General features: G+C 38.8%; 1 protein-coding gene across 1 annotated transcript in view; it reads left to right on the forward strand.

Annotated features, from left to right (window-relative positions):
• Positions 1-21,331, forward strand: part of rbfox3a (RNA binding fox-1 homolog 3a) — a 332,844-nt gene that overhangs the window by 308,623 nt on the left and 2,890 nt on the right. The window contains exons 11-14 of the mRNA XM_061810158.1: positions 9,294-9,426; positions 10,012-10,051; positions 10,198-10,262; positions 18,822-18,900. Of these exons, the coding sequence (XP_061666142.1) occupies positions 9,294-9,426; positions 10,012-10,051; positions 10,198-10,262; positions 18,822-18,900 (317 nt within the window). The remainder of the gene's footprint in view (positions 1-9,293; positions 9,427-10,011; positions 10,052-10,197; positions 10,263-18,821; positions 18,901-21,331) is intronic.

The following is a 21,331-nucleotide window of genomic DNA, read 5'->3' on the forward strand; positions in this document are numbered from 1 at the left end:
CTTTGTATACTGCTGATCTTCTCACCAGTGAATTTGTTTTTTAAGCTTCGTCAGACGGGGATTTTATTGCAAGAACTATATTTCTCATGACATCAAAATCTCTCATTTTCTACAATAAGGACATCCCTGAAAGAATTTCCCTTATAAAATATCCAGCTAAATGCATCAATTCTTTAAACAGGAAGTTACAATTGGCGTAAGCAAGTTTTATAAGCAAATTTTCAGCTCGCGGGCCATTTGCGCCCCAATGGACATTTCATTATTAGTTGATCAAATTAAACATAGCCAGCATCAAAAGGTTATGAGGAAAAAGTTAAAATATTGAAAAGAGAATCATTTCAAATTCAACAGAAATATTCCAAGAGATTATACTTTTTATTTTAAATTACTGGTTTTAGATCCATCCATGTTCTTAGCCGCTTATCCTCACAAGGGTGGCAGGGAGTGCTAGAGCCTATGTCAGGTGTCAAATGGTTGCCAGCCAATCGCAGGGCACATGGAGACAAACAGCCGCACTCACAATCACACCTAGGGGCAATTTAGAGTGTCCAATTAATGTTGCATGTTTTTGGGATGTGGGAGGAAACCGGAGTCCCCGGAGGAAACCCACGCAGGCACGGGAAGAACATGCAAACTCACCACAGGCAGGTCCGGGATTGAACCCAGGTCCTCAGAACTGTGAGCCCAACGCTTTACCAGCTGATTCATCGTGCTGCCTGTATTTAAATCAATATTTTAAATTTAAATACCTTTGCATCATACCTTTGCTATTAGCATTAAACCCTAATTTTAGTTTTATGCTTTGGTGACAGCTAAGGATGATAAAATGTACAGTTTTAAAAAGTGTTTGGCCACGGTAAACATTATTGTAATATTTGTTTAAAAATCTCAAAAGAACGAAGTTGAACTGAGTCCTGGAATGGATTGTGTTTGACTTTCGAGGTTACGCCGAATATAAAGTAGAAGCAGGCTAATGTGAGAATGTTATGTGGCTCTTGAGTTGGCTCTCATTGCATTTTATGGCGATGAGACTTGACTTTTTCTGCTCTGGTAAAATAGAAGTGGACTTGAAGTAGGGGCGGTGGCTGGCTCAGGGGGGTGTTAAAATGGAAACGGTCTCTAAATGGAATGTTCTATGGATTCATGTATCCGATTCATACGCATACCGAGTCTGGCTTGTTAATTTATAGGATGCTAATGTGCCAAGTGGTCTTAAATGCACCACTAAAGTTTGCCAAGCCTAAATGACAACATATGCTTCCTTTCTTCTCAGGACAAGTGCAGAATGAATAGACAGAATTTTCAAAGGGATGTCAACATACTAGAAAAAGAGAAACCAAGTCACGCCTTTGTTCATCTGCCCTATTCAATTTTCTTTTTTATACCGCCTTCCAGTCATCAATCAAAGCCACCAAGCCTTTTATGTCAATATTATCAGCCAATATGAGTTAACTGCAGACGGATTTGTATCTATATTTACAACTGGCAGTAAATGACAATTAATAAGGGAAGAGGCTGAAGATAAATCCTTCAAGCATGTTATGAGCTTAGTCAATGTATTCCAAAATTTCTCTGTGCTTATCACTGTTGTTATGGCCTGACTTCAGCAGTGTAGGTCATGATGTACGTCATCATGAGATACACAGTATATACAGAGTTAAATAAATGTCACTTGAAATACATTATTTATCATTACATAAGATGGCTAACTTAGCCAATGCCTGAAAATGAGATTTCATGTCAATCATAGCAGGCGCTTGTGTCGCCAGAATGTGTAATTGCCTCATGCGGGGTTACATTTAATATTGTTAGACACAAGGCGTGCATCACACAAATATATAATATCTGTTTTAAAAAAAAAAAAAAGGTCTAAGGGAGCATTGTTTAATGAATGAGGTATTTTCCAAAGCCTATTTACCTGTTTGGTCAAGACTACTATCAAACAAAGTTCATAGTGAATGCACAGTGAATGATTTTGGTGTCAAATCACCTTGACTCCCCTGCACAGAACCCTGACCTAATGAAACTGCAAGACTAAAGAATATAAGCAACACACTAAGACACACTTGAATGGAATCCGTTCGCAGATGGAACTACTTATACTGTTTCTGGAATAATGAAGTGTCCCAATACTTTTGTCCATATACTGCATCTATCTATCTATCTATCTATCTATCTATCTATCTATCTATCTATCTATCTATCTATCTATCTATCTATCTATCTATCTATCTATCTATCTATCTATCTATCTATCTATCTATCTATCTATCCAGCCATTATCTGAGCCACTTATCCTCACAAAGGTCGCGGGAGAGTGCTGGAGCCCATCCCAGCTATCATCTGGCAGGAGGCGGGGTACACCCTGACCTGGTTATTTATTTATGTTTTATACAAAATATTACCACATTCAAACTTCGCGCCTCTTTTTTTCTGCCAATTATTGTTGTTGCCGCCAGGGAAATGCTTATATCCGGTAGCATTGACACATTTTCAGGTTCCGATGATCAAATGGTCATTTAAAAAAAAAAATATATATATATGGGATACGCTGATATTGCAATACATCAGTAGTGTTGAGACTGTTCTGACCCAGACACTGAGCTGTATACTTTCATTATATATGACAAACAAATCATTAAACATAATATAATAACTTTTGGGAAAAGATTGATTTGACCTGTATGACTTTATTTGCTCTGCAACTTCATGATTGGGCAAATCTTTTCATGATATCATAAAAGTGCAGTTTTCAGATCTGGGTTGTATGAATGAAGCCTGCTAATCTTTTGCCTAATTATAATTGTACAGATGGGCGGTAGCACTTTAAACACTTGTTTTACAATTAAAGTATTCGGCTCCTAAAGGCTCCGTCACACCATGACGTTCTTGTCAACGTTCTCTGAACATTTCAATCGTTCTATTTTCAAATAAGATACCCCTAAAAACCATTAGCGTGTGCTAACGTGTCACTGGCACGCGACGAGCGATTTGTCAACGTTAGACAACCATGTTGAGCGTGTGACTAACGGGTAAATAACGACAGAATAGCCTTTTGCTGGTGTGTAATTTTTACAGTGGAACGGGAACAAAAACATTGGAAATTTCATAGTCTCTTCAGTTGTTCTCGTGAGTTTGAACAGTCAGCATCATGCCACCTAGACGAAAAAAAGGTGGGGTGCGGACTTCAGCAACTAGCGCTGCAAGTAAGAATGCAAAGCCTCTTTCACTAGCCATGTCTTTGGAGGAAAAAGAACACCAGGAGGAAGAGCACGTCCAAGAGGTAGCGCACCATGTGACACCCCCTGGAGACCCTAAACTCCATGAAAACCCCAGTGGTGACTGTCCGACGGTAACAAACGATAAGTAACAACCAAGTAACTCAAGAGTAACGACTGACTAACGATAGCCAAACGCGTGCAACTCTCGGCGAACGTTAGTAAAACGTTCCACGAACTTTCTTGAACGTTCTGCAGCGTCAATTAAACGTTGATGAACGCTGGTCTCGGTGAGAACTTTTCTGCATGTTCAAAACTTTTTTTCCGGACCGGCGTTCTCCGCCGATTCTCGGCGATCATTGACGTTCACTAGCGTTCAAACAACGCTCATCTGGCGCTATCCCGGCGACCATGGGCAACTACCAACGTTTCCTCAAACGCAATAGAACGCTGACCAGAACGTCATGGTGTGACGGGGCCTTTAGGAATAACATGATCATTCGATGCTGGCTGTACTTGAGAAAGTAATGTTTCTAATGTTAAAATCAAAAGGAAAAATAAATGCAGTAGAGGCAGGTACAGTCTGGGTATTTCGACGAATTTTACTTTAAAAATGAGAAGTTAAGCTAAGAATGATTCGCACGGAAGTGCAAGTACGTGGAAGCGGGACGTCTTCTGGAATAATGATGACTGCATTTAATCTAGTTTGGGGCTGGAGAAAAGCAGGATGTAAAGCAGGATGTAAGGACAATTAATCACCCTTTATCAGACGGCTTTTCCCAGCACCCATCAGCTGAATTGGCCTCCATAAATCCTGGCTAGCTGACAGTGCACTCAATCTCCATTGCTAGGCTTGGCTACAGGTTTATTGTGCGCAAATCCCATTCAGAAGAATGACAGATGACCTCCACAACATACACATGCTATTACGTTTTACACGCATAACCCAAAATAACCACACACCAATTTAATAACTACTTTGATGTCAATTCGTATTAATAAATGTTCATTTTAAAAATGTCATTGGTTTTATCCTTCAATTCATTTCAGTGCCATTACAATTCAGATAACAGCTTTGATTTTTGTCATCTTTTTACTATATTATTTTTTTAACAAGTTATATTCTTGATTGTCATAGAAGTTATGAATGGAACTTTGAATGCATAAGGATTTAGAGTGTTTGAAAAGGAAAATATCATAGACTACATAAGAAGAAATACGCTAATGGAAATTTAAAGCTAATTAAGTCACTGACTTCTAGATTTTGATTTTTAGTTTGATGTGTCTTGGTTTATGACAGTTGCTTGTCAGTACAACGCTCCAGAACGCCATAAATAGTTTGAAATGTAAAATGAAAAGGAAAGTCTTTAAGAGGCTTTTAATGCGTGCTGTAAAATGTGCAAACATTATGGATTTTATGATGTTGTATCATCACTGGTCCAGAGCCAGCCGGCAGTCACCGTCACCTCTACAATTCAATCTGGAGTGATGTCATTTTACTGCTAAATACAGTACATTCACTTTAAAGAGAATGTTTCCTGATTGACATTCCATCTTTCTGACCGCTTTCCAATATTAAACCAAACATGTTTTCATGAATTTCATTTTTGTGAGTGATCACAAGGCATTAAGTAAGTACTTACTGATAAAATGCCAGCGCGTGGTCAGCGTAACATCCCAGATTAAGTGGGACGTGTTCTGCAAAGCCATATCAAAGCAGTACAGCTCGGTTTGGTCCAATTTCATAGATTAAACAATTTTATTGTATCCCCTTGTAAGAAATGCGGAGATATTAATATAACTGATCCATATCACACTACAAATTGCAAATGAAAATGACCTGAAGGGTGGAGCTTGACTTACAATATTTAATCTTATCTCATTGTGAACTACAAATGTTAATTCATGCTTTTTGTCTCTATGGTCTGCTGACTGTCGTTTTTCTAACTCCCCCTCCCCTCTCCTCCCCCAAGACCTGAAATTTAACGTAACCGAGCCTTGTAGTATGTTGCTCGCCAATTGGGAAATGCACTACCATTCGAACAAAGAGCTGCCGCTTCTGTAGACATTTTTAAAAAGCATTTTAAAACACATTTCGCAGGCATTCCGGTAAAACGGGATTGCTTTGGTTTGTTTTCTTTGTTGTTTGTGGTTTTGTATTTTAGCCATGTGAAGCTCTCTTTAAGTCCTGTTCTATGAGAAGTGCTAAATAAATTAAATGTACTGACTGACTCACTTCATTTTTGCAGTACAGTGAGGTCGCCTACCTGACAATTAAAAACAAAGGTGCCTTGAATACACAAGCAATTAATTCTAACAAACAATTAAGGGTTGTAACATCAGGTTTTGTTTTTGTCTTTACTATTTGACGACGTTGAATTACTCTCGTAAAGTCCATTTTCCAACCCACAGTCCACTAAATGATGCAACTTTACCCAATATATTTGGCACACTAAGATAAAAGAGCTTAGGATAAACACCAAACCATACAGCCAACTTCAGTGCATACAATATGGTATGGATTTTAATATAATAGCATGGTCTGAAAACACGCCTGTTGTTTGTTCTCAATTCTTGTGGATATGGATGTTTTTCTGCATTTTTTATGGGCCTGTTGGATGTCATGCAAGAGCAATGACATGATTCATGCGTTATTACAGCACCACTGCAGAATGCACAAGCCATAACTCATCGTCATATTACATTCAGATATGTCACACCACCGCCATCATCACACATATTCACAGCCAAGCGCAAGCACGCAAACACTCTCGAGCACATACACACAGCGTAGAATTAATATAAAGAAGGCCCATATTAAGAGAGCAGGGTAAAGAAGGTGGAGGGAGGAAATTGATCTTTAGCGCCGACAGTGTTTGGTGTGGCTGCGTGACATATTTATGCTGTTGTTAGACTTGTTAGGATAAGGCCAAGCCAGGAACAGCAGATTGTAGTGGTTCTCCATCGCTCTACTCATAGAGTAAGACAGATGGATGAAGGGGGGAGAGAGAGAGCATTCTGTATCCGACCACATACGCTGAAGCAGGTCGCATTGTTCTGCATTGTATGCAGCAAGAAGTTGTCGGCCTCTTTTATTTTAACTAGATTCTCTCTCTTGTCTGTAACTTCACAAGATACAACAACATCCATAAATACATTTGCAATTGTAATATAAATAATAGAAGTATTTTAATGCATTATTTTGACCTGTCTTGACTGCCCAACAGCCTAAGGTGTACACAGCCTCTCGCTGGGATAAGCTCCAACATAACCATGAGCATGAATATGGATAGATGGATGCTGCCATTTTCAATCACCCCCATGCTACAGAATTGAATGGAAGCTTTTTTTTTTTCTTACTCATTGATTCCATTCACATTGAGTTCAAGGAAAACAATTTAATGTTTATGTGAATCTTTTTGTTTGTTTTAATACAGTGGCGGAGTGTACGAAATCCCATTTCTTTTCAAAGCTTCTGAAAGAAAGTTTTATGATCATATGGGACACGCAACGACGCCAGCAGTAGCATCATGCTCCAGGGCAATTTTGTATCCAGTGAAACAACTTTATACAATGCGGATAGAATGATGAAAAAGCAGTTGTACCACAAAAGTCTTCAATATGATCTGCATCCATAAGTTAGACAACTGAAACTTGGATCAGTCCTGCTGTAACATGACATGGACCACAGGCAGGCTATTGTAACATTTCCAAAATAGCTTTTGCAAAGTTCCAACCTATAAATCTAATATTTGGTCCATAACCCTTTTTGTAACCCAAGATTTTCGAGAACTGAGGAAATGTCTCCTACTTGATGTGAAATGAATGTCCATTAACTTATGAGGTGAGAAAGGGGAGGAGAGATCCTCTTTTTTTCATCCATAATAACATGCGGAATTTCCTACTTAGGTGTTTTTATTTTTGTTGATGCTTTTCTGGTGTTGATGTCAAGCCCTGCCGCTGTCCCACTTTTCAAACCAAAGGTTGGGAACATCCATCACACTCAGACATGGTTTTTATGCATTTGCTGGCTTCCCCAAAGTTATGAGCATGATACATTTGTTTGCTGTAGATCAGTAATATTTGTTTCTCTTTGCACACACACAATTCCATCCCTTCAAACTAGTTTTTGTTTTTGTTTTTGTTTTTATTGGTCAAAAAGGAGGCGAAATCCGAGGCCTTTTATCATAGCTCTGTTAACTTTCTCTTTTATTTGCACTCCCTCCCACGTTTTACCGTTTTATATTCCAATTTTGTTGTGCTAAACTGGTTGTACTTTTACAGCAATTTACCAGAATACTTTTTGGTTGAGAATATCAGTGTTTGTTTACAATTCTTCCCTGCAACGTCGCTGAGCTACTCTGATTCAAAGATTGAGTCGGAGTCCCGTCTGTGTGCTTCCCAGAGGAGATCTAGAGAGGGAAGAGAAGGACAGGAGATTTACACCCTTCTTTCCATTGATCTCTATGAGGAACATGATGTCACTCACCAACAAATCGGACAACTGGAGTTCTGTGGAGATGTGGCTCCTTCCCCCAGCATTCACTTTGTTTATCCGCCACTTTTTTTGTGGCCTGGCATTTCGTGGCTATCATTGATGCCTGCCTAGCACCTGTCACCCACTTGTCTGAGGGACTTCATCTCTTACATGCGGCAAACCTCTGTCTCCTGAGAACGCTGCCTCGATCTTATATTTGTTATATGTTCGATTTTATTTATGTACAGCACTTTGTTTCAGCTTCAGGTTTTTTGTAACTGCTCTATAAATAGTTGTTTTCATTTTGCGCCAGCAGTGTTCGCTCAAATGTTCTATAGTGAAAACCATCAGTGCTACCTAAAGCTTTTGCCAACAGCACACGCAATCTGTTAGAGCAGTGTTTCTTAGTCTGGTGGTATGTGAAATAATCATAACACTAAAACTTCCAAATGTGCTTAATGTTAAATCCAGTATTGTAGATTCAAGTACAGTTCACCTATATTTAACAATACATCTGTTTGTCTTAAAACATTTACATATTTAGGTACATGTTTTATAAATGTTTCATGGAGAATACATTTGTATTGAATCATAATTAAAGGACATTTTTTTTATATATTTAAGCACACTGATAATGTTCAAAGTGGTCATGGTGCTTACAGGAATATTAAAACAGTGAGTCCTCGGGTTACAAACGAGTTCTGTTCCTATGCTGGTAACGTAACTCAAATGTCATTGTAAGTTGGATTTCACCATTAAAGTCAGAATTTAAATAAAAATATTTCATATCAAAAATACATAGAAATTAAATTATGTACTTACCATTACTGCTGAGAGGTGGCTGGAGAAGTAGAAGTGCTGTGCTTAGGTATTGCAAAGGAATCTGATCCTCAATACATAGCGTGAGTAGCTTCTCCATCTCGACAAATATCCAAGAACCTTGTTTTGTGATCACTGTATCCGACATAGGAACAGAACCTTTGCATGCGCTAAAATACGGGTTTTGTCTTTAATAATTGTCACCATGGTCGACTGACTGAAGCCTAGCTCTTTACCGATTTTCATCGGTGTCTCTCCTTTCTCTGATCTTTGTATGATCCTGAGCTTCATTTCCATGGTAATGGATTTTCTATTGGCTGCAGAAGCATTCCCATAATGTCTAAAAAGGAGGACAAAAAATGTGAAGATACTCCTGGCACACAAACACGGACGAGCACTATACATATTAGTTGGACAAAATGGCGAGACTGTTTTAATCCGAGGACTCCCTCTACACCTTTGAGGCTAAAACTCCTTTACCTAATGTTTGATGAACACTTGGACCTGCTATACTACTGCATCTTAATGTTGAACAATATGTTAGTCCTTCATGAGCCATGTATTTTTTGAGGCAGTACTTGTTCTAAAATGTTTGGCAACCACTGTTCAAGACTGATTGAACATGCAATTTAGCCCCTGCTGTTGTGGATTTGAGTAAATCTGATCAATAGAATCCACAGTTTGTATTTTCACCTTGTGTGAAGACTGTTGATTTCAAAATATTAGCCCAACAAATTAATCAACTTTGTGTTTGCCTGTGCTTTTGTATTTTGTCTCAGTCACAGGCTTTCCATACCCCGCCACAGGAGCAGCGGTGGCCTATAGAGGGGCCCATTTGAGAGGGAGGGGCCGGGCTGTCTATAACACGTTTCGCGCTGCACCACCTCCTCCACCCATACCAGCCTACGGAGCGTGAGTGACATGCATACGTTCATTTGGTGAATGAATGTAATTCAAAAGTATTCAAACATACAAACAAACACGCACACATGTACACACACATACCTCTAAACTGCACACTTGCAGTAATGGGGGAATGGTGAGTGGAAAACAAAAAGGCCACTTTCTAATAGAGCGGAAAATTGCTCTTTGATTCCAGAATAGCCAAATTTGTCTCTCTTTTTTCTAATGTGTCACTCTTTATTCAGCTGTGAATGAACTGCTATGACCTGCCCTGCACACTCCAATGCGCCCACCTCAGTCAGAGCGAGACCTCAGTCACGATGTGTGTGCTTGCAGTAGGGGAGGGGCAATTTGGAGAGGTGGCAGTAGCGTGTGGCAAAATCACGTTGAAATGATAGGACAAGTAATTTATCATTGGAAGCTGTTATTATTTTGTGCAGTGTTGTGTTAAATTTATATACTGTGTGTAGATGCATATCAGTATTTCAATATGTCAGTTACAGCTATTACCTATGTACCTTTTTAAAAGAAGTGCAATTTTGTTGTTGTTTTTTTTTTTTAAATTCAACACAAAATCCCTTTTTGTGTTAGCAGTGTGGTCTACCAGGATGGATTTTATGGGACAGAAATATATGTAAGTTTACATGCAGCTTTTTTTTTTGTCTTAAATTTTAAAAATGTCTAAAAATATCTACATTATTGAATGAAATGACTAGAGGTTGTTTGTTTGATTTTACTCATAAATTTGTAATGTTTTACTGACTTTTGTCCTTTGTTCAGGGCGGATACGCAGCTTACAGATATGCCCAGCCAGCTGCTACTGCTGCAGCTGCATACAGTGACAGGTATGTTAGGCTGTTTTTTCCTTTATGGTCCTGCAGGTTTTTGGATTCGGTATTCTTGCTGACAACTCTTATTAAAAAATTCTTCAATTAAATATGTATGGGAGTTTTCATAATTGGAACAACACAATCTAATGAAATCAGAAATGAAAATCATTACCAGGATCTGTTGACGCTGTCATTGTTTATTGAGATGAAAGCCAAAACAATTTTACAGATGGGTAATTGATAACCATGATTAAAAATATATCATTTATAATGTTACCAAAAATGTATTTTTGTCAAGGAATTCTCCTCAGTAAAGAATAAGCATCAACTTATGTTTGCGTTGAAACATCTCAGTCCTCAAATAGGAGATTTGTATTTCTAAATCTTGATCCTGAAAAAAAGGTTTAGAAGTATTTATTCTGTTAGTTAATTACACCCACTGATCCCAAGAAACTGATTTGACAGCTTAATGTTACAATGAATTACTGTAACATGACAAAAGTAATGCCATTAGAGTAATGTATTGCCTTTTACCAAGCTTTGACATATAACTTGTGAAAGTGTAGGTTATTCTAGTGTATTTCTGCCCAAAACATAATTGCTACAGTAGTGCTCAGTTAGTTAATATTTGCCTTGACTGACTTGTGACAAGCTTACTATAGGTCGTAGGGAAATACCTAAATTGGGACCTTAAATTTGTGTTGGACATGTTGGATGTTAACAGGAGCACCCTTTTTGGGATTGTGCCATAAATATCAAAATGTAGAAATGGACAGTGAGGACTCCATGAATTACAAGAATTATTTAAGGTATGACCAGTGGGATTCATGGGATGTATACATCTCTGCCCCCTTCTCAACCATTTCCCACAGTTGTACGCTTTCCATCACGCTCTGCTATCAGAAAACTCTCAGGCATCTTTTTATACACCGTCTTGGGTCGATAGGTCAAACGCAAGAGGTGCATTTCAGCTTTAGAAGTATCTGGGGAAATGTTTCCTTTGTGGACTCTAACACATTACAACCACACTACTGAGACGTAGTTAAACTAGTAACTGTGGTACTGTCCGGCATTGCTTTTCACTGTACATTTTACTCACCAGTAAAATCCATCCATCCATTTTCTAAGCCGCTTATCCTTACAAGGGTAGCGGGAGTGCTGTAGCCTATCCCAGCTGTCATCAGGCAGGAGGCGGGGTACACTCTGGACTGGTCGCTAGCCAATCACAGGGCACATGAAGACAAACAGTCGCACTCACAATCACACCTAGTTAGTTTAGTCTCCAATTAATGGATGTTTTTGGGATGTGGGAGGAAACAGGAGTGCCTGGAGAAAACCCACGCAGGCAAAAAGAGAACATACAAACTCCACACAGGCTGGGCTGGGATTCGAGCCCCGGATCTCAGAACTGTGAGGCCAACGTTTTACAGCTGCTCCACTGTGCAGCCTCACCAGTAACAAATTAATAATAATGTGGTTTTATTTTTTTATTTTTTTTTTATCAAACTGCTAACCGTTTGATTGCTCTTAGTTTCATTGTTCAAATTTTGAGCTGATTATCAGGGAAGGAATATAAAATACTTTTACTCTTGTTAACTAAGTTTGATATCTGTGAAAGCATATATTGACAGTTGTTTTTGTGTGTATGTGTCCACATTTGTGTGTAAAGCACGCTCTGCGAGCTTTCCTTGCGAGATAGAGGATGTCAGGCCAGATAAGGAATGTTCCCAGTAGGAGGCTGTGGGCCTCTGATAATGTAAGACACAATAGAGGTGAGACATGATTGGTGGTCTCCAAAGACTTATGAAGAAAGCGAATGTGAAGTATACTGCAGGTGAGAGGGCACAACTCCCTCTGCAGGACTAATTTAGTTTCCTTTCATTTTCTCCACTTACATAATTCCTCTTTGTCATTCCCAGATTGTTTATTTATTCTCTATGATGGTTGGGTATAGCCTCTCTCCCTTGTATTCTATTTTCACACACTCTGGATTTAGAGGGAAGTCGTACCGCTGAGGTGGAATTGAAAAGAGATGGGTCAGAGGGTGGGAGGCAGTTTTATTTATTGTCAGATAAGAGAGGTCTTAAATAGACTGGATGGGCTGGTTTGGGAGACTTTTCTGCACTGTTCCTCACCACATTGTGCACAAACCAAACTAAACTGCAACTCTTTACATTTTAGGCTGGCCCTCAAATTATTGGAGCCCATCTTCCATCATTTAAGTAGCAACTTGGCAGAAACTTTACCATCAGCCCATTCAAATAAGTGATTAAAAAAAACATGGTTACACACTTTGCATAAGATAATGACCTGAAAGGTTCGGTTTCAAATGTGTCCAAGAAAATGATTGTTTAGGGCTATATAAAACGTTAAAGACCATCTCAATGACATGTTTACAGATTTAAACCTTGGAGTCTGTTTGCAGAATGACGGCGCAATACATACAAAATGCCATACAATATGATCAGCTGGCTTGCCAAAATACGCCATTTCAAACTTGAGGTCTTCTCGGATATAAATATCTTCCCATAAGATATACAGTATTAGAAAAATAACTAATATTTCAAGGGGAAATCGTTGCTGTTAACTTTATTAACTGTATCGGTAATTATGTAGAGTTAAGAGTCATAAAGGACGTAAAAAGTCAAGCACTATTAATAGTAGAATGGAATGGAATGAAACAATAAAAGAGTTTTATCTCCAATTATTAAGGCATAATGTAAAGGTTCTTTGCGGTATAGAGACTAACAGCATTTTATATATATATATATATATATAGAGAGAGAGAGAGAGAGAGAGAGAGAGAGAGAGAGAGAGAGGCACAATGGCGCAGCTGTAGAGAGTTAGCTTCACAGTTCTGAGGATCAGGATTCAAATCCCGGCCTGCTCCTGTGTGGAGTTTGCATGTTCTCTCCATGCCTGGCATACTTTCTCCGAGCACTCACCGGAGTTCCTCCCACATCCCAAACACATGCATTCTTTGGTGACTCTAAATTGCACAAAGGTGTGATAGTGAGTGCGACTCCATGTGCCTTGCGATTGGCTGGCAACCAGTTCAGGGTGTACCCTGCCTCCTTTTCGTTGACAGCTGGGATTGGCTCCACCACCCCCATGACCCTCGTTAGGATAAGCGGGTCAGAAAATGGATGCAAGTCTGGATATATATATATATATATATATATATATATATATGTATGTAATATCACATGGTAATACAGGCGAGCCATCATTAGTGCATTACTGGTGATGAGAGAATGCTTCCTTTGATTTATGAGCAGATTCATTTAGACATCCACAGTATTTCATCAGAAGGTGAATATTGATTCGATGTATGAGTTATGACTTTGACAAAGACATTTCAGAAATGGTTGAAAGCATTTTTCATAGGGGTTATTGAAAACTCATTTTAATTCCTTATTGATTAAAATATCCCTTATTTGCAAACACTGTCCCCATGTCCTCCCCTTGATATTTCCTCGTCGTTTGTCCGGAGGTCTTTCACTTAAACAGAGTTTAACAAAAACCTAGTTTACCCACGCATTCGGTTATCTTTGTCCTCCAGACATACGTTTTGCTTCCTTTTTAAATTTAGCAAACAAACAAGAGGGAATAGAAGGCAAAGAGGAATCCAAATAAAGCAGTCTAGTGGCATCAGAGAAAGGGGGGATGGAATAAGAAAAGAGATGGGCTTTGGGGTTGAGGATTAGTTCCGAGCCAGTGCTGGTGAATAGACTAGAAATAAATCTCGGGAGACAGACGAAGAGGAGTACTTGGAGTTGGCAACTAGGGGGAACCTACAGAAGGTGAAGAAGAAATACCCACATCAAAAATGAATTCCTCTCTCTCAACTTGCACTTGTTTGTGGGATGGGAATCCCAAAGTAACTCTCAAAACAGTATTATTGCAATATTACAGTGGTTGGGGGTACATTATACACAATAATACTTGACTGAGGAAGGCAAAATCTTCTTGCACATTAAGCAGCCCAAAAACAAACCAAAAAATTTTATCTCCTAATGTTTCCATAATAATAGTGTGATCAAATGCTAATGAGACCAATGAATGTCTTTTTTAGTAGCGAGACAAAACGGATGCATAATTTTTTTCAAAAAAGACAGCAAAAATCATCACAAAGACAGTTATTAGACAGATTTAGTACCTGATATGTAAATCTATCCATATTTTCCTAGCACTGTATTTTGTTCTTGTACAGGAATATGCAAATACAAAAATTGTCAATGAAACAAATCTCCTATATAGAGAATGTTTCCCTCAGCATTTAATGATAGAAAGCCAAAAAGAAACATAATTTTATTTTATTTGGAAGTGAAAGAAACTTACTACTTTAATGTTGACAGATTTTCCGACCCAGTTCACCAATAATTTGGGGATTTAATGTGCTCACCTCAAAACTCAAGGTTAATTTTTAAAGTTTCTTGGCATCTGGTTTATTAAAACAAAGAAACTTTTAACTATTGCTGAGTGTGTTGTAGGTATCAATCCACAATAGAGCTCATGCACGTGATGTCACCGTTTTCACGGCGCCATATTGCTGGTCAAATAGAGCTGCTCGACATTGTGGGGGACATAGAACCGGAGCAGAACATTCACAATGCCCAAGACCCTTTTGTGCTTTTAGCTGATATTCACCTTGAGGATGCTAGTGGAAAAGTACAGAGAAGGTCAGAAGGAGCTACATTTTGTCTTTGTGGATCTAGAGAAAGCCTATGACAGAGTATCAAGAGAGGAACTGTGGTACTGCATGCGTAAGTCTGGTGTGGCAGAGAAATACGTTAGAATAGTACAGGACATGTATGATGGCAGCAGAACAATGATGAGGTGTGACGTTGGTGTGTCAGAAGAATTTAAGGTGGAGGTGGGACTGTATCAGGGATCAGCTCTCAGCCCCTTCCTCTTTGGAGTAGTAATGGATAGTCTGACAGATAAGGTTAGACTGGAATCCCTTTGGACCATGATGTTCGCAAATGATATTATGATATACAGTGAAAGCAGGGAGCAGGCAGAGGAACAATTAGAAAGGAAAAGAAGAAGTTGTCACAACTGACGAGACAGATCTTCAAAGAGATCATTCTATAGAATACCACCTGAAAAGACCAGAAAAGATCGATGGATTTCGACAATTAAACGTGATGGATGGTGCCCAACTAAATACACACGAGTGTGTAGCGCTCACTTCATTTCAGGTGGGAATTATTCTTCTCAATCTCAATTTACCAAGAAGTATTTGTAATGCCAAGTTGACTCATTTGAGAACAATGCGTATTTAAAAAAAAAAAAAAGAAAAAACTTCTTTCGCAGAGAGGTTTACAGAGGTTAACATGTGGCTGCATTACGCTTCCGTGTATGGAGGAGATGACTCCCCGTTCTAAAAATTTTTCCCAATCATAGTTAATGAATGCGATTTTGTGTAAAACCGGGGGTTATTTATTGAAATATTCGTATTGAAAAAATCTGAGTGGGTCCATCACTGTGTGGGATTTATTCCTGATTGAGAACTGATCCAGCAATGAAATATTTGTATGCGTCCAGACTTTTATACTCTTTCAAACTTTTCTGTGTAAATTTTGATGACTTACTCACCATATACATGAGTATATCCAGTTGTCCGAGACAAGTGAAAGCAAATTAACAGTCCAATTTCTTATCAGCGAAAACATCAACTTCGGCATTAAATATGGGTCCTCTATGCCAAGTGTCTCTAATTTTTCCACGTACCTTCATTTATTATCTCCTCCTAAATATTTATCGGTATCGGAAAAAACTCTGGATGTCGTGCTATAAGACCTATTTTCGTTTTGTCTGAATGAAATGTCTTTCTTCGGTCATTTAAATATGCTGTGCTCTGTATCTACATGGAAATGAATACCTTCACTCATCATTCAGTGTCATATCACAGCCATATCTTTTCCCAACCCTCTTTTCAACCTTCTTTCTGACAGATTTTTAATTGATCTTTTTCTCACCACTCTAGCATTGATTTTTTTTTTTTTTATTTTATCTAGACCAGTGGTGTCAATCTGATTTTTGTCACAGGCTATATTGTAGTTATGACTTCCCCCTGAGTGCCACTATGACCCCGAACCAATAGAGTATTTACAACATAGTTTTAATATACATAACATAGTATAACTAGTTTTCAAATCAGAAGCCTATAAAAACATGTTTTTTAAACTGTTACATTTATTTTCAAAGGTTGATTGGTATCTCAATCGTATTACACCCAAACACAATTAGCAATTTTGATTGGGCCGCATAAAGTGATGTGGTGGGCCAGATCTGACCCCCAGGCCACCAGTTTCGCACCCATGAGCGAGCTCTTTTTTTAATTTTTAATTTGCAGGCATTCTTTCAAACTGGCTTTTTTTTTTACATGAATTAAGGATCACCACAATGTCATAGATTTACAATGTACTGTACATTGGAGCTAAGTGTAAGCAAGTGGAGTAAATGATTATACTGTAGGTCTTTCCTTCACACCACAGTTAAAATCGACGAGCCATAATGCCACTTATCCCCTGCTTGGTCTCGATAGGAGGCTCTCCTGATCCATTGTCTATCCCTAACTCATCAAAGTTAACAACCAGAAGTTTACATTTTGCAGTTAGGCATGGCGGACAAAGAAAACAATTAACGGTCTCCCAGATGATAAAGTTACTGCTTTAATTTGTACCACCTTAAAGATCCCACCCAGTTTTATGTTTGGTAAACAAGTCAAAATTTAAGATTGCAGTGCCTCCTTAACAAAACACTCATCAAGACCATAGTATCCAGCAGGTAATATATTCAGTGTGGAGGCTCTAAATCTGAAAGCATTAGGTTTCCACGTGTTCATTGTTTAGCATTTAAATCAAGCAGCCGGCTAGAGTTAGTTTTATGACCAAGTGTGGCAATGTGTGTGAACGTTCCAGCTTTCGTTCAGAGTTTATTTATTTGACTGTCAATTCTGCCAATGTCATCTTACTTTAGTTAAGAGACATTATTCATCCTGGACTGATTGCTCGTTGGTCACCAGGCAAATTTAGACAAACAACCTTTCAAGTTCACACCTTTGGGCAGTTTGTCTCCAATGAACAAAATTTGCATGATTTTGGAATGAAGTTGAGTCACCTGCATGGCATTTTAAAAAGTGAAGCCCAGACTTCCCTCTCTCCAGCCTTTTGATGAAGCTCTTCCGGAAGAATCTTGAAGATTTTCCTGGCCTGCCAGGAGACATAGTCTCTCCACTGCCTAGATTCAGAGCCCCTCCCAGATGACCAAGATTCTCACCCTATCTCGAAGAGAGAACCCAGGACGCCTGCAGAGGAAGCTGATTGCAACCATTTGTATTTGTGATCTCATTTCAGTCAAGAAAGAAGAAGATAGGTGAGGGTGAGAACCTAGCTCAACCATTAATCTAGAGTATCACCTTTCAGCTCAGGTTCCTCTTTACCTCGACCTAACTCATGAAGAATACCCCAAGATAATTGAAGTCCTCCTTCTTGGCAAGAATCTCATCCCCAACACGGAGCGAACTGTCCACTCTTTTCCGACTGAGAACCATAACCTCAAACTTGGGGGTCCTGATTCTTATCCCATCTTTGTCACACCCTGCTGCAAACTGCTTCAGAGAAAGTATAAGATCCTGGCATGATGAAGCCGAGACAAATACATCATCTGCTTGAAGCACATACATAATAATAAAGTCACTGACGACTAAAGGGACACAGTACACACTCAACCTTCACTGGAAATAAATCGGGCTTTGAACCAGTAATGGGGACCAAACAATAACGCGAGTCCTAAAGGGACAGAACAGCTCATATTAAGGGGTCCAGTTCCACATACTCCCAGGAACACATCCCACAGGTCTTCCCGTGGGACGGAGTCAAACTCCTTCTCCAAGTACAGAACTTCTTCAAAGCCATCTAGAAGTCGTTCTACATGACCTCTGTTACTCCTACCACTGGGAACTCAATCTCCCCACCTACCTCAGGTTCTAACTCTTTGGAAAGGGGATTCCCAAGAGTTTCAAACAAATTATCATTGGTTTGTATATAGATTCAAGAGGTCTTCAGCGGTTTTCACCAGCTGATTCTGTATTTCATAAGGGTACCCACTAACATTGAAGGCTCTGGTCGCCCGCCGATCACTGCATCGTCTTACGCATGTCAAACTGTCTTCATGCAAAACAGTTGTGCCACTCTGAAAAGGAATGAAGCCCCTTCAATTGGACATGCTTGTAGTAGGCTGTGATGATGCCCAAACCAGTGCAGATGTCCCACTTTTACCTGTACTGGAGTTATGCCTTTCACGAAATTACTTAAACCAGGTCTAACCTGCGTCCTTGCAGTTATGCCAACCACAGTGCTTGATTTAGGCTGGTGATGAAAATAGAACGCCTACTTCATTTTTAGTCATGTCCAGTGGCCCTAATATTCAATATTTAACCAAATGATACATGAAATGACAACCAAAAAAATTATAAATAATAAGAATAGATGTATAACATACATGGATGTAGACTTTAATGCGGTTTAATATGTAGTGTCACTTTGCCTCTTTTCTCCCTTACAGTTATGGCAGAGTCTATGCAACAGCGGACCCATATCACCATACGATCGGTCCAGCAGCCACATATACCGTGGGCACTATGGTGAGTGTGTTTCGTCTTTTCTTGGTCTGGCTGTCTGAATATGATGCTTTTATGATGTATTATTAAGCATCGGGTTATACTGTACTTTTAAATAACACATGACATTCCAACTGAATACTATATATGGATGTTAAAGTGTATTGGATCCCGTGGTGGTTTATAATACAAAGCAGTTATACAGTACAGCGATATTTGAATACCCTTGATTAACCATCAAGAAGTTTAACATAAACCCTTTGGTTGCTGATAGATTTTCATACCTATGAAATGTTTTCCCTCTTTGTGACCAAGTTTTAATGTTGAATGTGAATCATTGCCACTCCAGTAAATGAAAAAGGGAAGCTGCTGTTTTCGCTAACTCCCCAGTCGCATAGATTGGCCTGAAGCTTTTTTGCTTGAAATTTAGCTGAGGCTGGGAATTCCTCCACGCGGTCATTTTGCAAGGGGGAGTGAAATGTTAATGTTTGTTTTTAGCTAGCTTTGCAGCTAACATCAAAGATGAAAATTATTTTTTTGATGAAAGCCAAAAAGAATATCTCTGAGGATGGAGTAAAACCACAAGTGCTGCCTTTTATTTTTTTTTCCACTTTCTTATCTACTTGATGCATATGCTGTGAGATTAAAAGACCAAATAGAAGAAGGAAACATAGGATAATCAAACTTTTAACCCTTTTAACCTTAGCAAGACTTTTGTATGGAAATAAAAGTATAATATAATTGTATTTTCTTCTATTTAGATACGTTGGACAACTGGTTAGAGCATTAGCCTTACACTTCTGAGGACCAGGGTTCAAATCCCGGCCCCGCCTGTGTGGAGTTTGCATGTTCTCCCCATGCCTGCGTGGGTTTTCTCCGGGCACTCCGGTTTCCTCCCACATACCAAAAACATTAATTGGACTCTCTAAATTGCCCCTAGATGTAAACGGCTGTGCGAATGGTTGTTTGTTTCAATGTCCCCTGTGATTGGCTGGCAACCGGTTCAGGGTGTACCCCGCCTCCTGCCCGAAGATAGCTGGGATAGGCCCCAGCACTCCTACGACTCTTGTCTCTTGGTCTCCCCTCTCAATGTGAGGTGTGTAGCGTCCATCTTTCGAGTCGAGTTGCAATCACCAAATGATTCCTTGCCCTAATTTAAATTTCGGTACCTTTCTTGGTAATGAAATGACTGCATTGATGCAGCATTTTGGGTTCCACGAGAAAACCCAATGCAGATTATTGCTGCAGTGCTGATGTGTGTGGTGATGGCAATCACAAGCCCGCCACACCTCCCCCATGCATCCCCCATGCACACACCCCCCACTTTCTCCCCTATAGTGCAGCTGCTAGCTAAAAGCCTTCATTAATTACAACCATTATTTCCTCTTCATTTACTTAATTAAAACAGTGGCCTGTGTTTTCCTCCTTATTACTTTCAACGTTCTCTTTTTTTTTTCCTTCAAATCACTCCTCACTTTTTCCCCAACCACCCACATAAGTGATTTTAAGTAGATAAATACATAATATGCAGTATTACAGTATCTTTAAACTTAACTTAGGCTCCCATGCACTGAAAACAATTAACATTAAATAACTTTTAAAAATTGAAGTAAATAAATAATATCAAACTAACACACTAAAATGCAAATTTAATCATATTTTTTACTAATGTCAACAATGCTCCTTCTATCCAAGTCTGCAGGCCATGTGCAGATCATATTCCAGTAAATATAATCACTTGGAAAAAATAAAATACTGCATTTGGGTACAGCACTGTACATTTAAATTACAGTAAAGAAAATACTTTTTACCATAAACATAAATGAAAGTTCACTTAAAACACAAAAACTTATATTTTTCAATAATTTGAAGAAAAAATAAATACATTTTAACAAATTACACCTTTGGTATAATTTTTTTTTTCAGTGTAGTCATTCCAAACTTCCAAATTAAAATGTAGATATTAAACTAGCACAAAATTATACAATTATGGATCAATTGATCAAGGTAATATTTTGTTGGTATTGATGAGAAGGAATCAGTTTATTCTTGACCCAAATACTACATAAAGGAAAAGCAGGTCATTGACATTTATTTTAGCCTACATTACTAAAAACACGATCATTAAGGCTTACAAATATGGTTATTTGGGATGCGCCTTTTATTTACAATGGGTCATTTCCTTGATTGACAGATGATAAAAGTAGCATACAGTGAATCAGTTTATTGTTAGTTTTAAATATAAATTCTTAAGGGCCTGGAAGAATCTCTCAGTGATTGTTGTGAACTCCTGTTTCAAAGCCAGTGTTTGTTTGTGGATGTAGCGCGACATCTCTTATTAGAGCTATGGTACTTTATCCATCCATTTTCTGAGCCGCTTATCCTCACAAGAGGGGTGGGAGTTTATGGTACTTTAGATAAACACATTTGTTGGAATATAACAGATTTCTGTTTA

The sequence above is a fragment of the Syngnathoides biaculeatus genome, chromosome 22, assembly GCF_019802595.1.
Source record: "Syngnathoides biaculeatus isolate LvHL_M chromosome 22, ASM1980259v1, whole genome shotgun sequence".
NCBI lineage: Eukaryota > Metazoa > Chordata > Actinopteri > Syngnathiformes > Syngnathidae > Syngnathoides > Syngnathoides biaculeatus.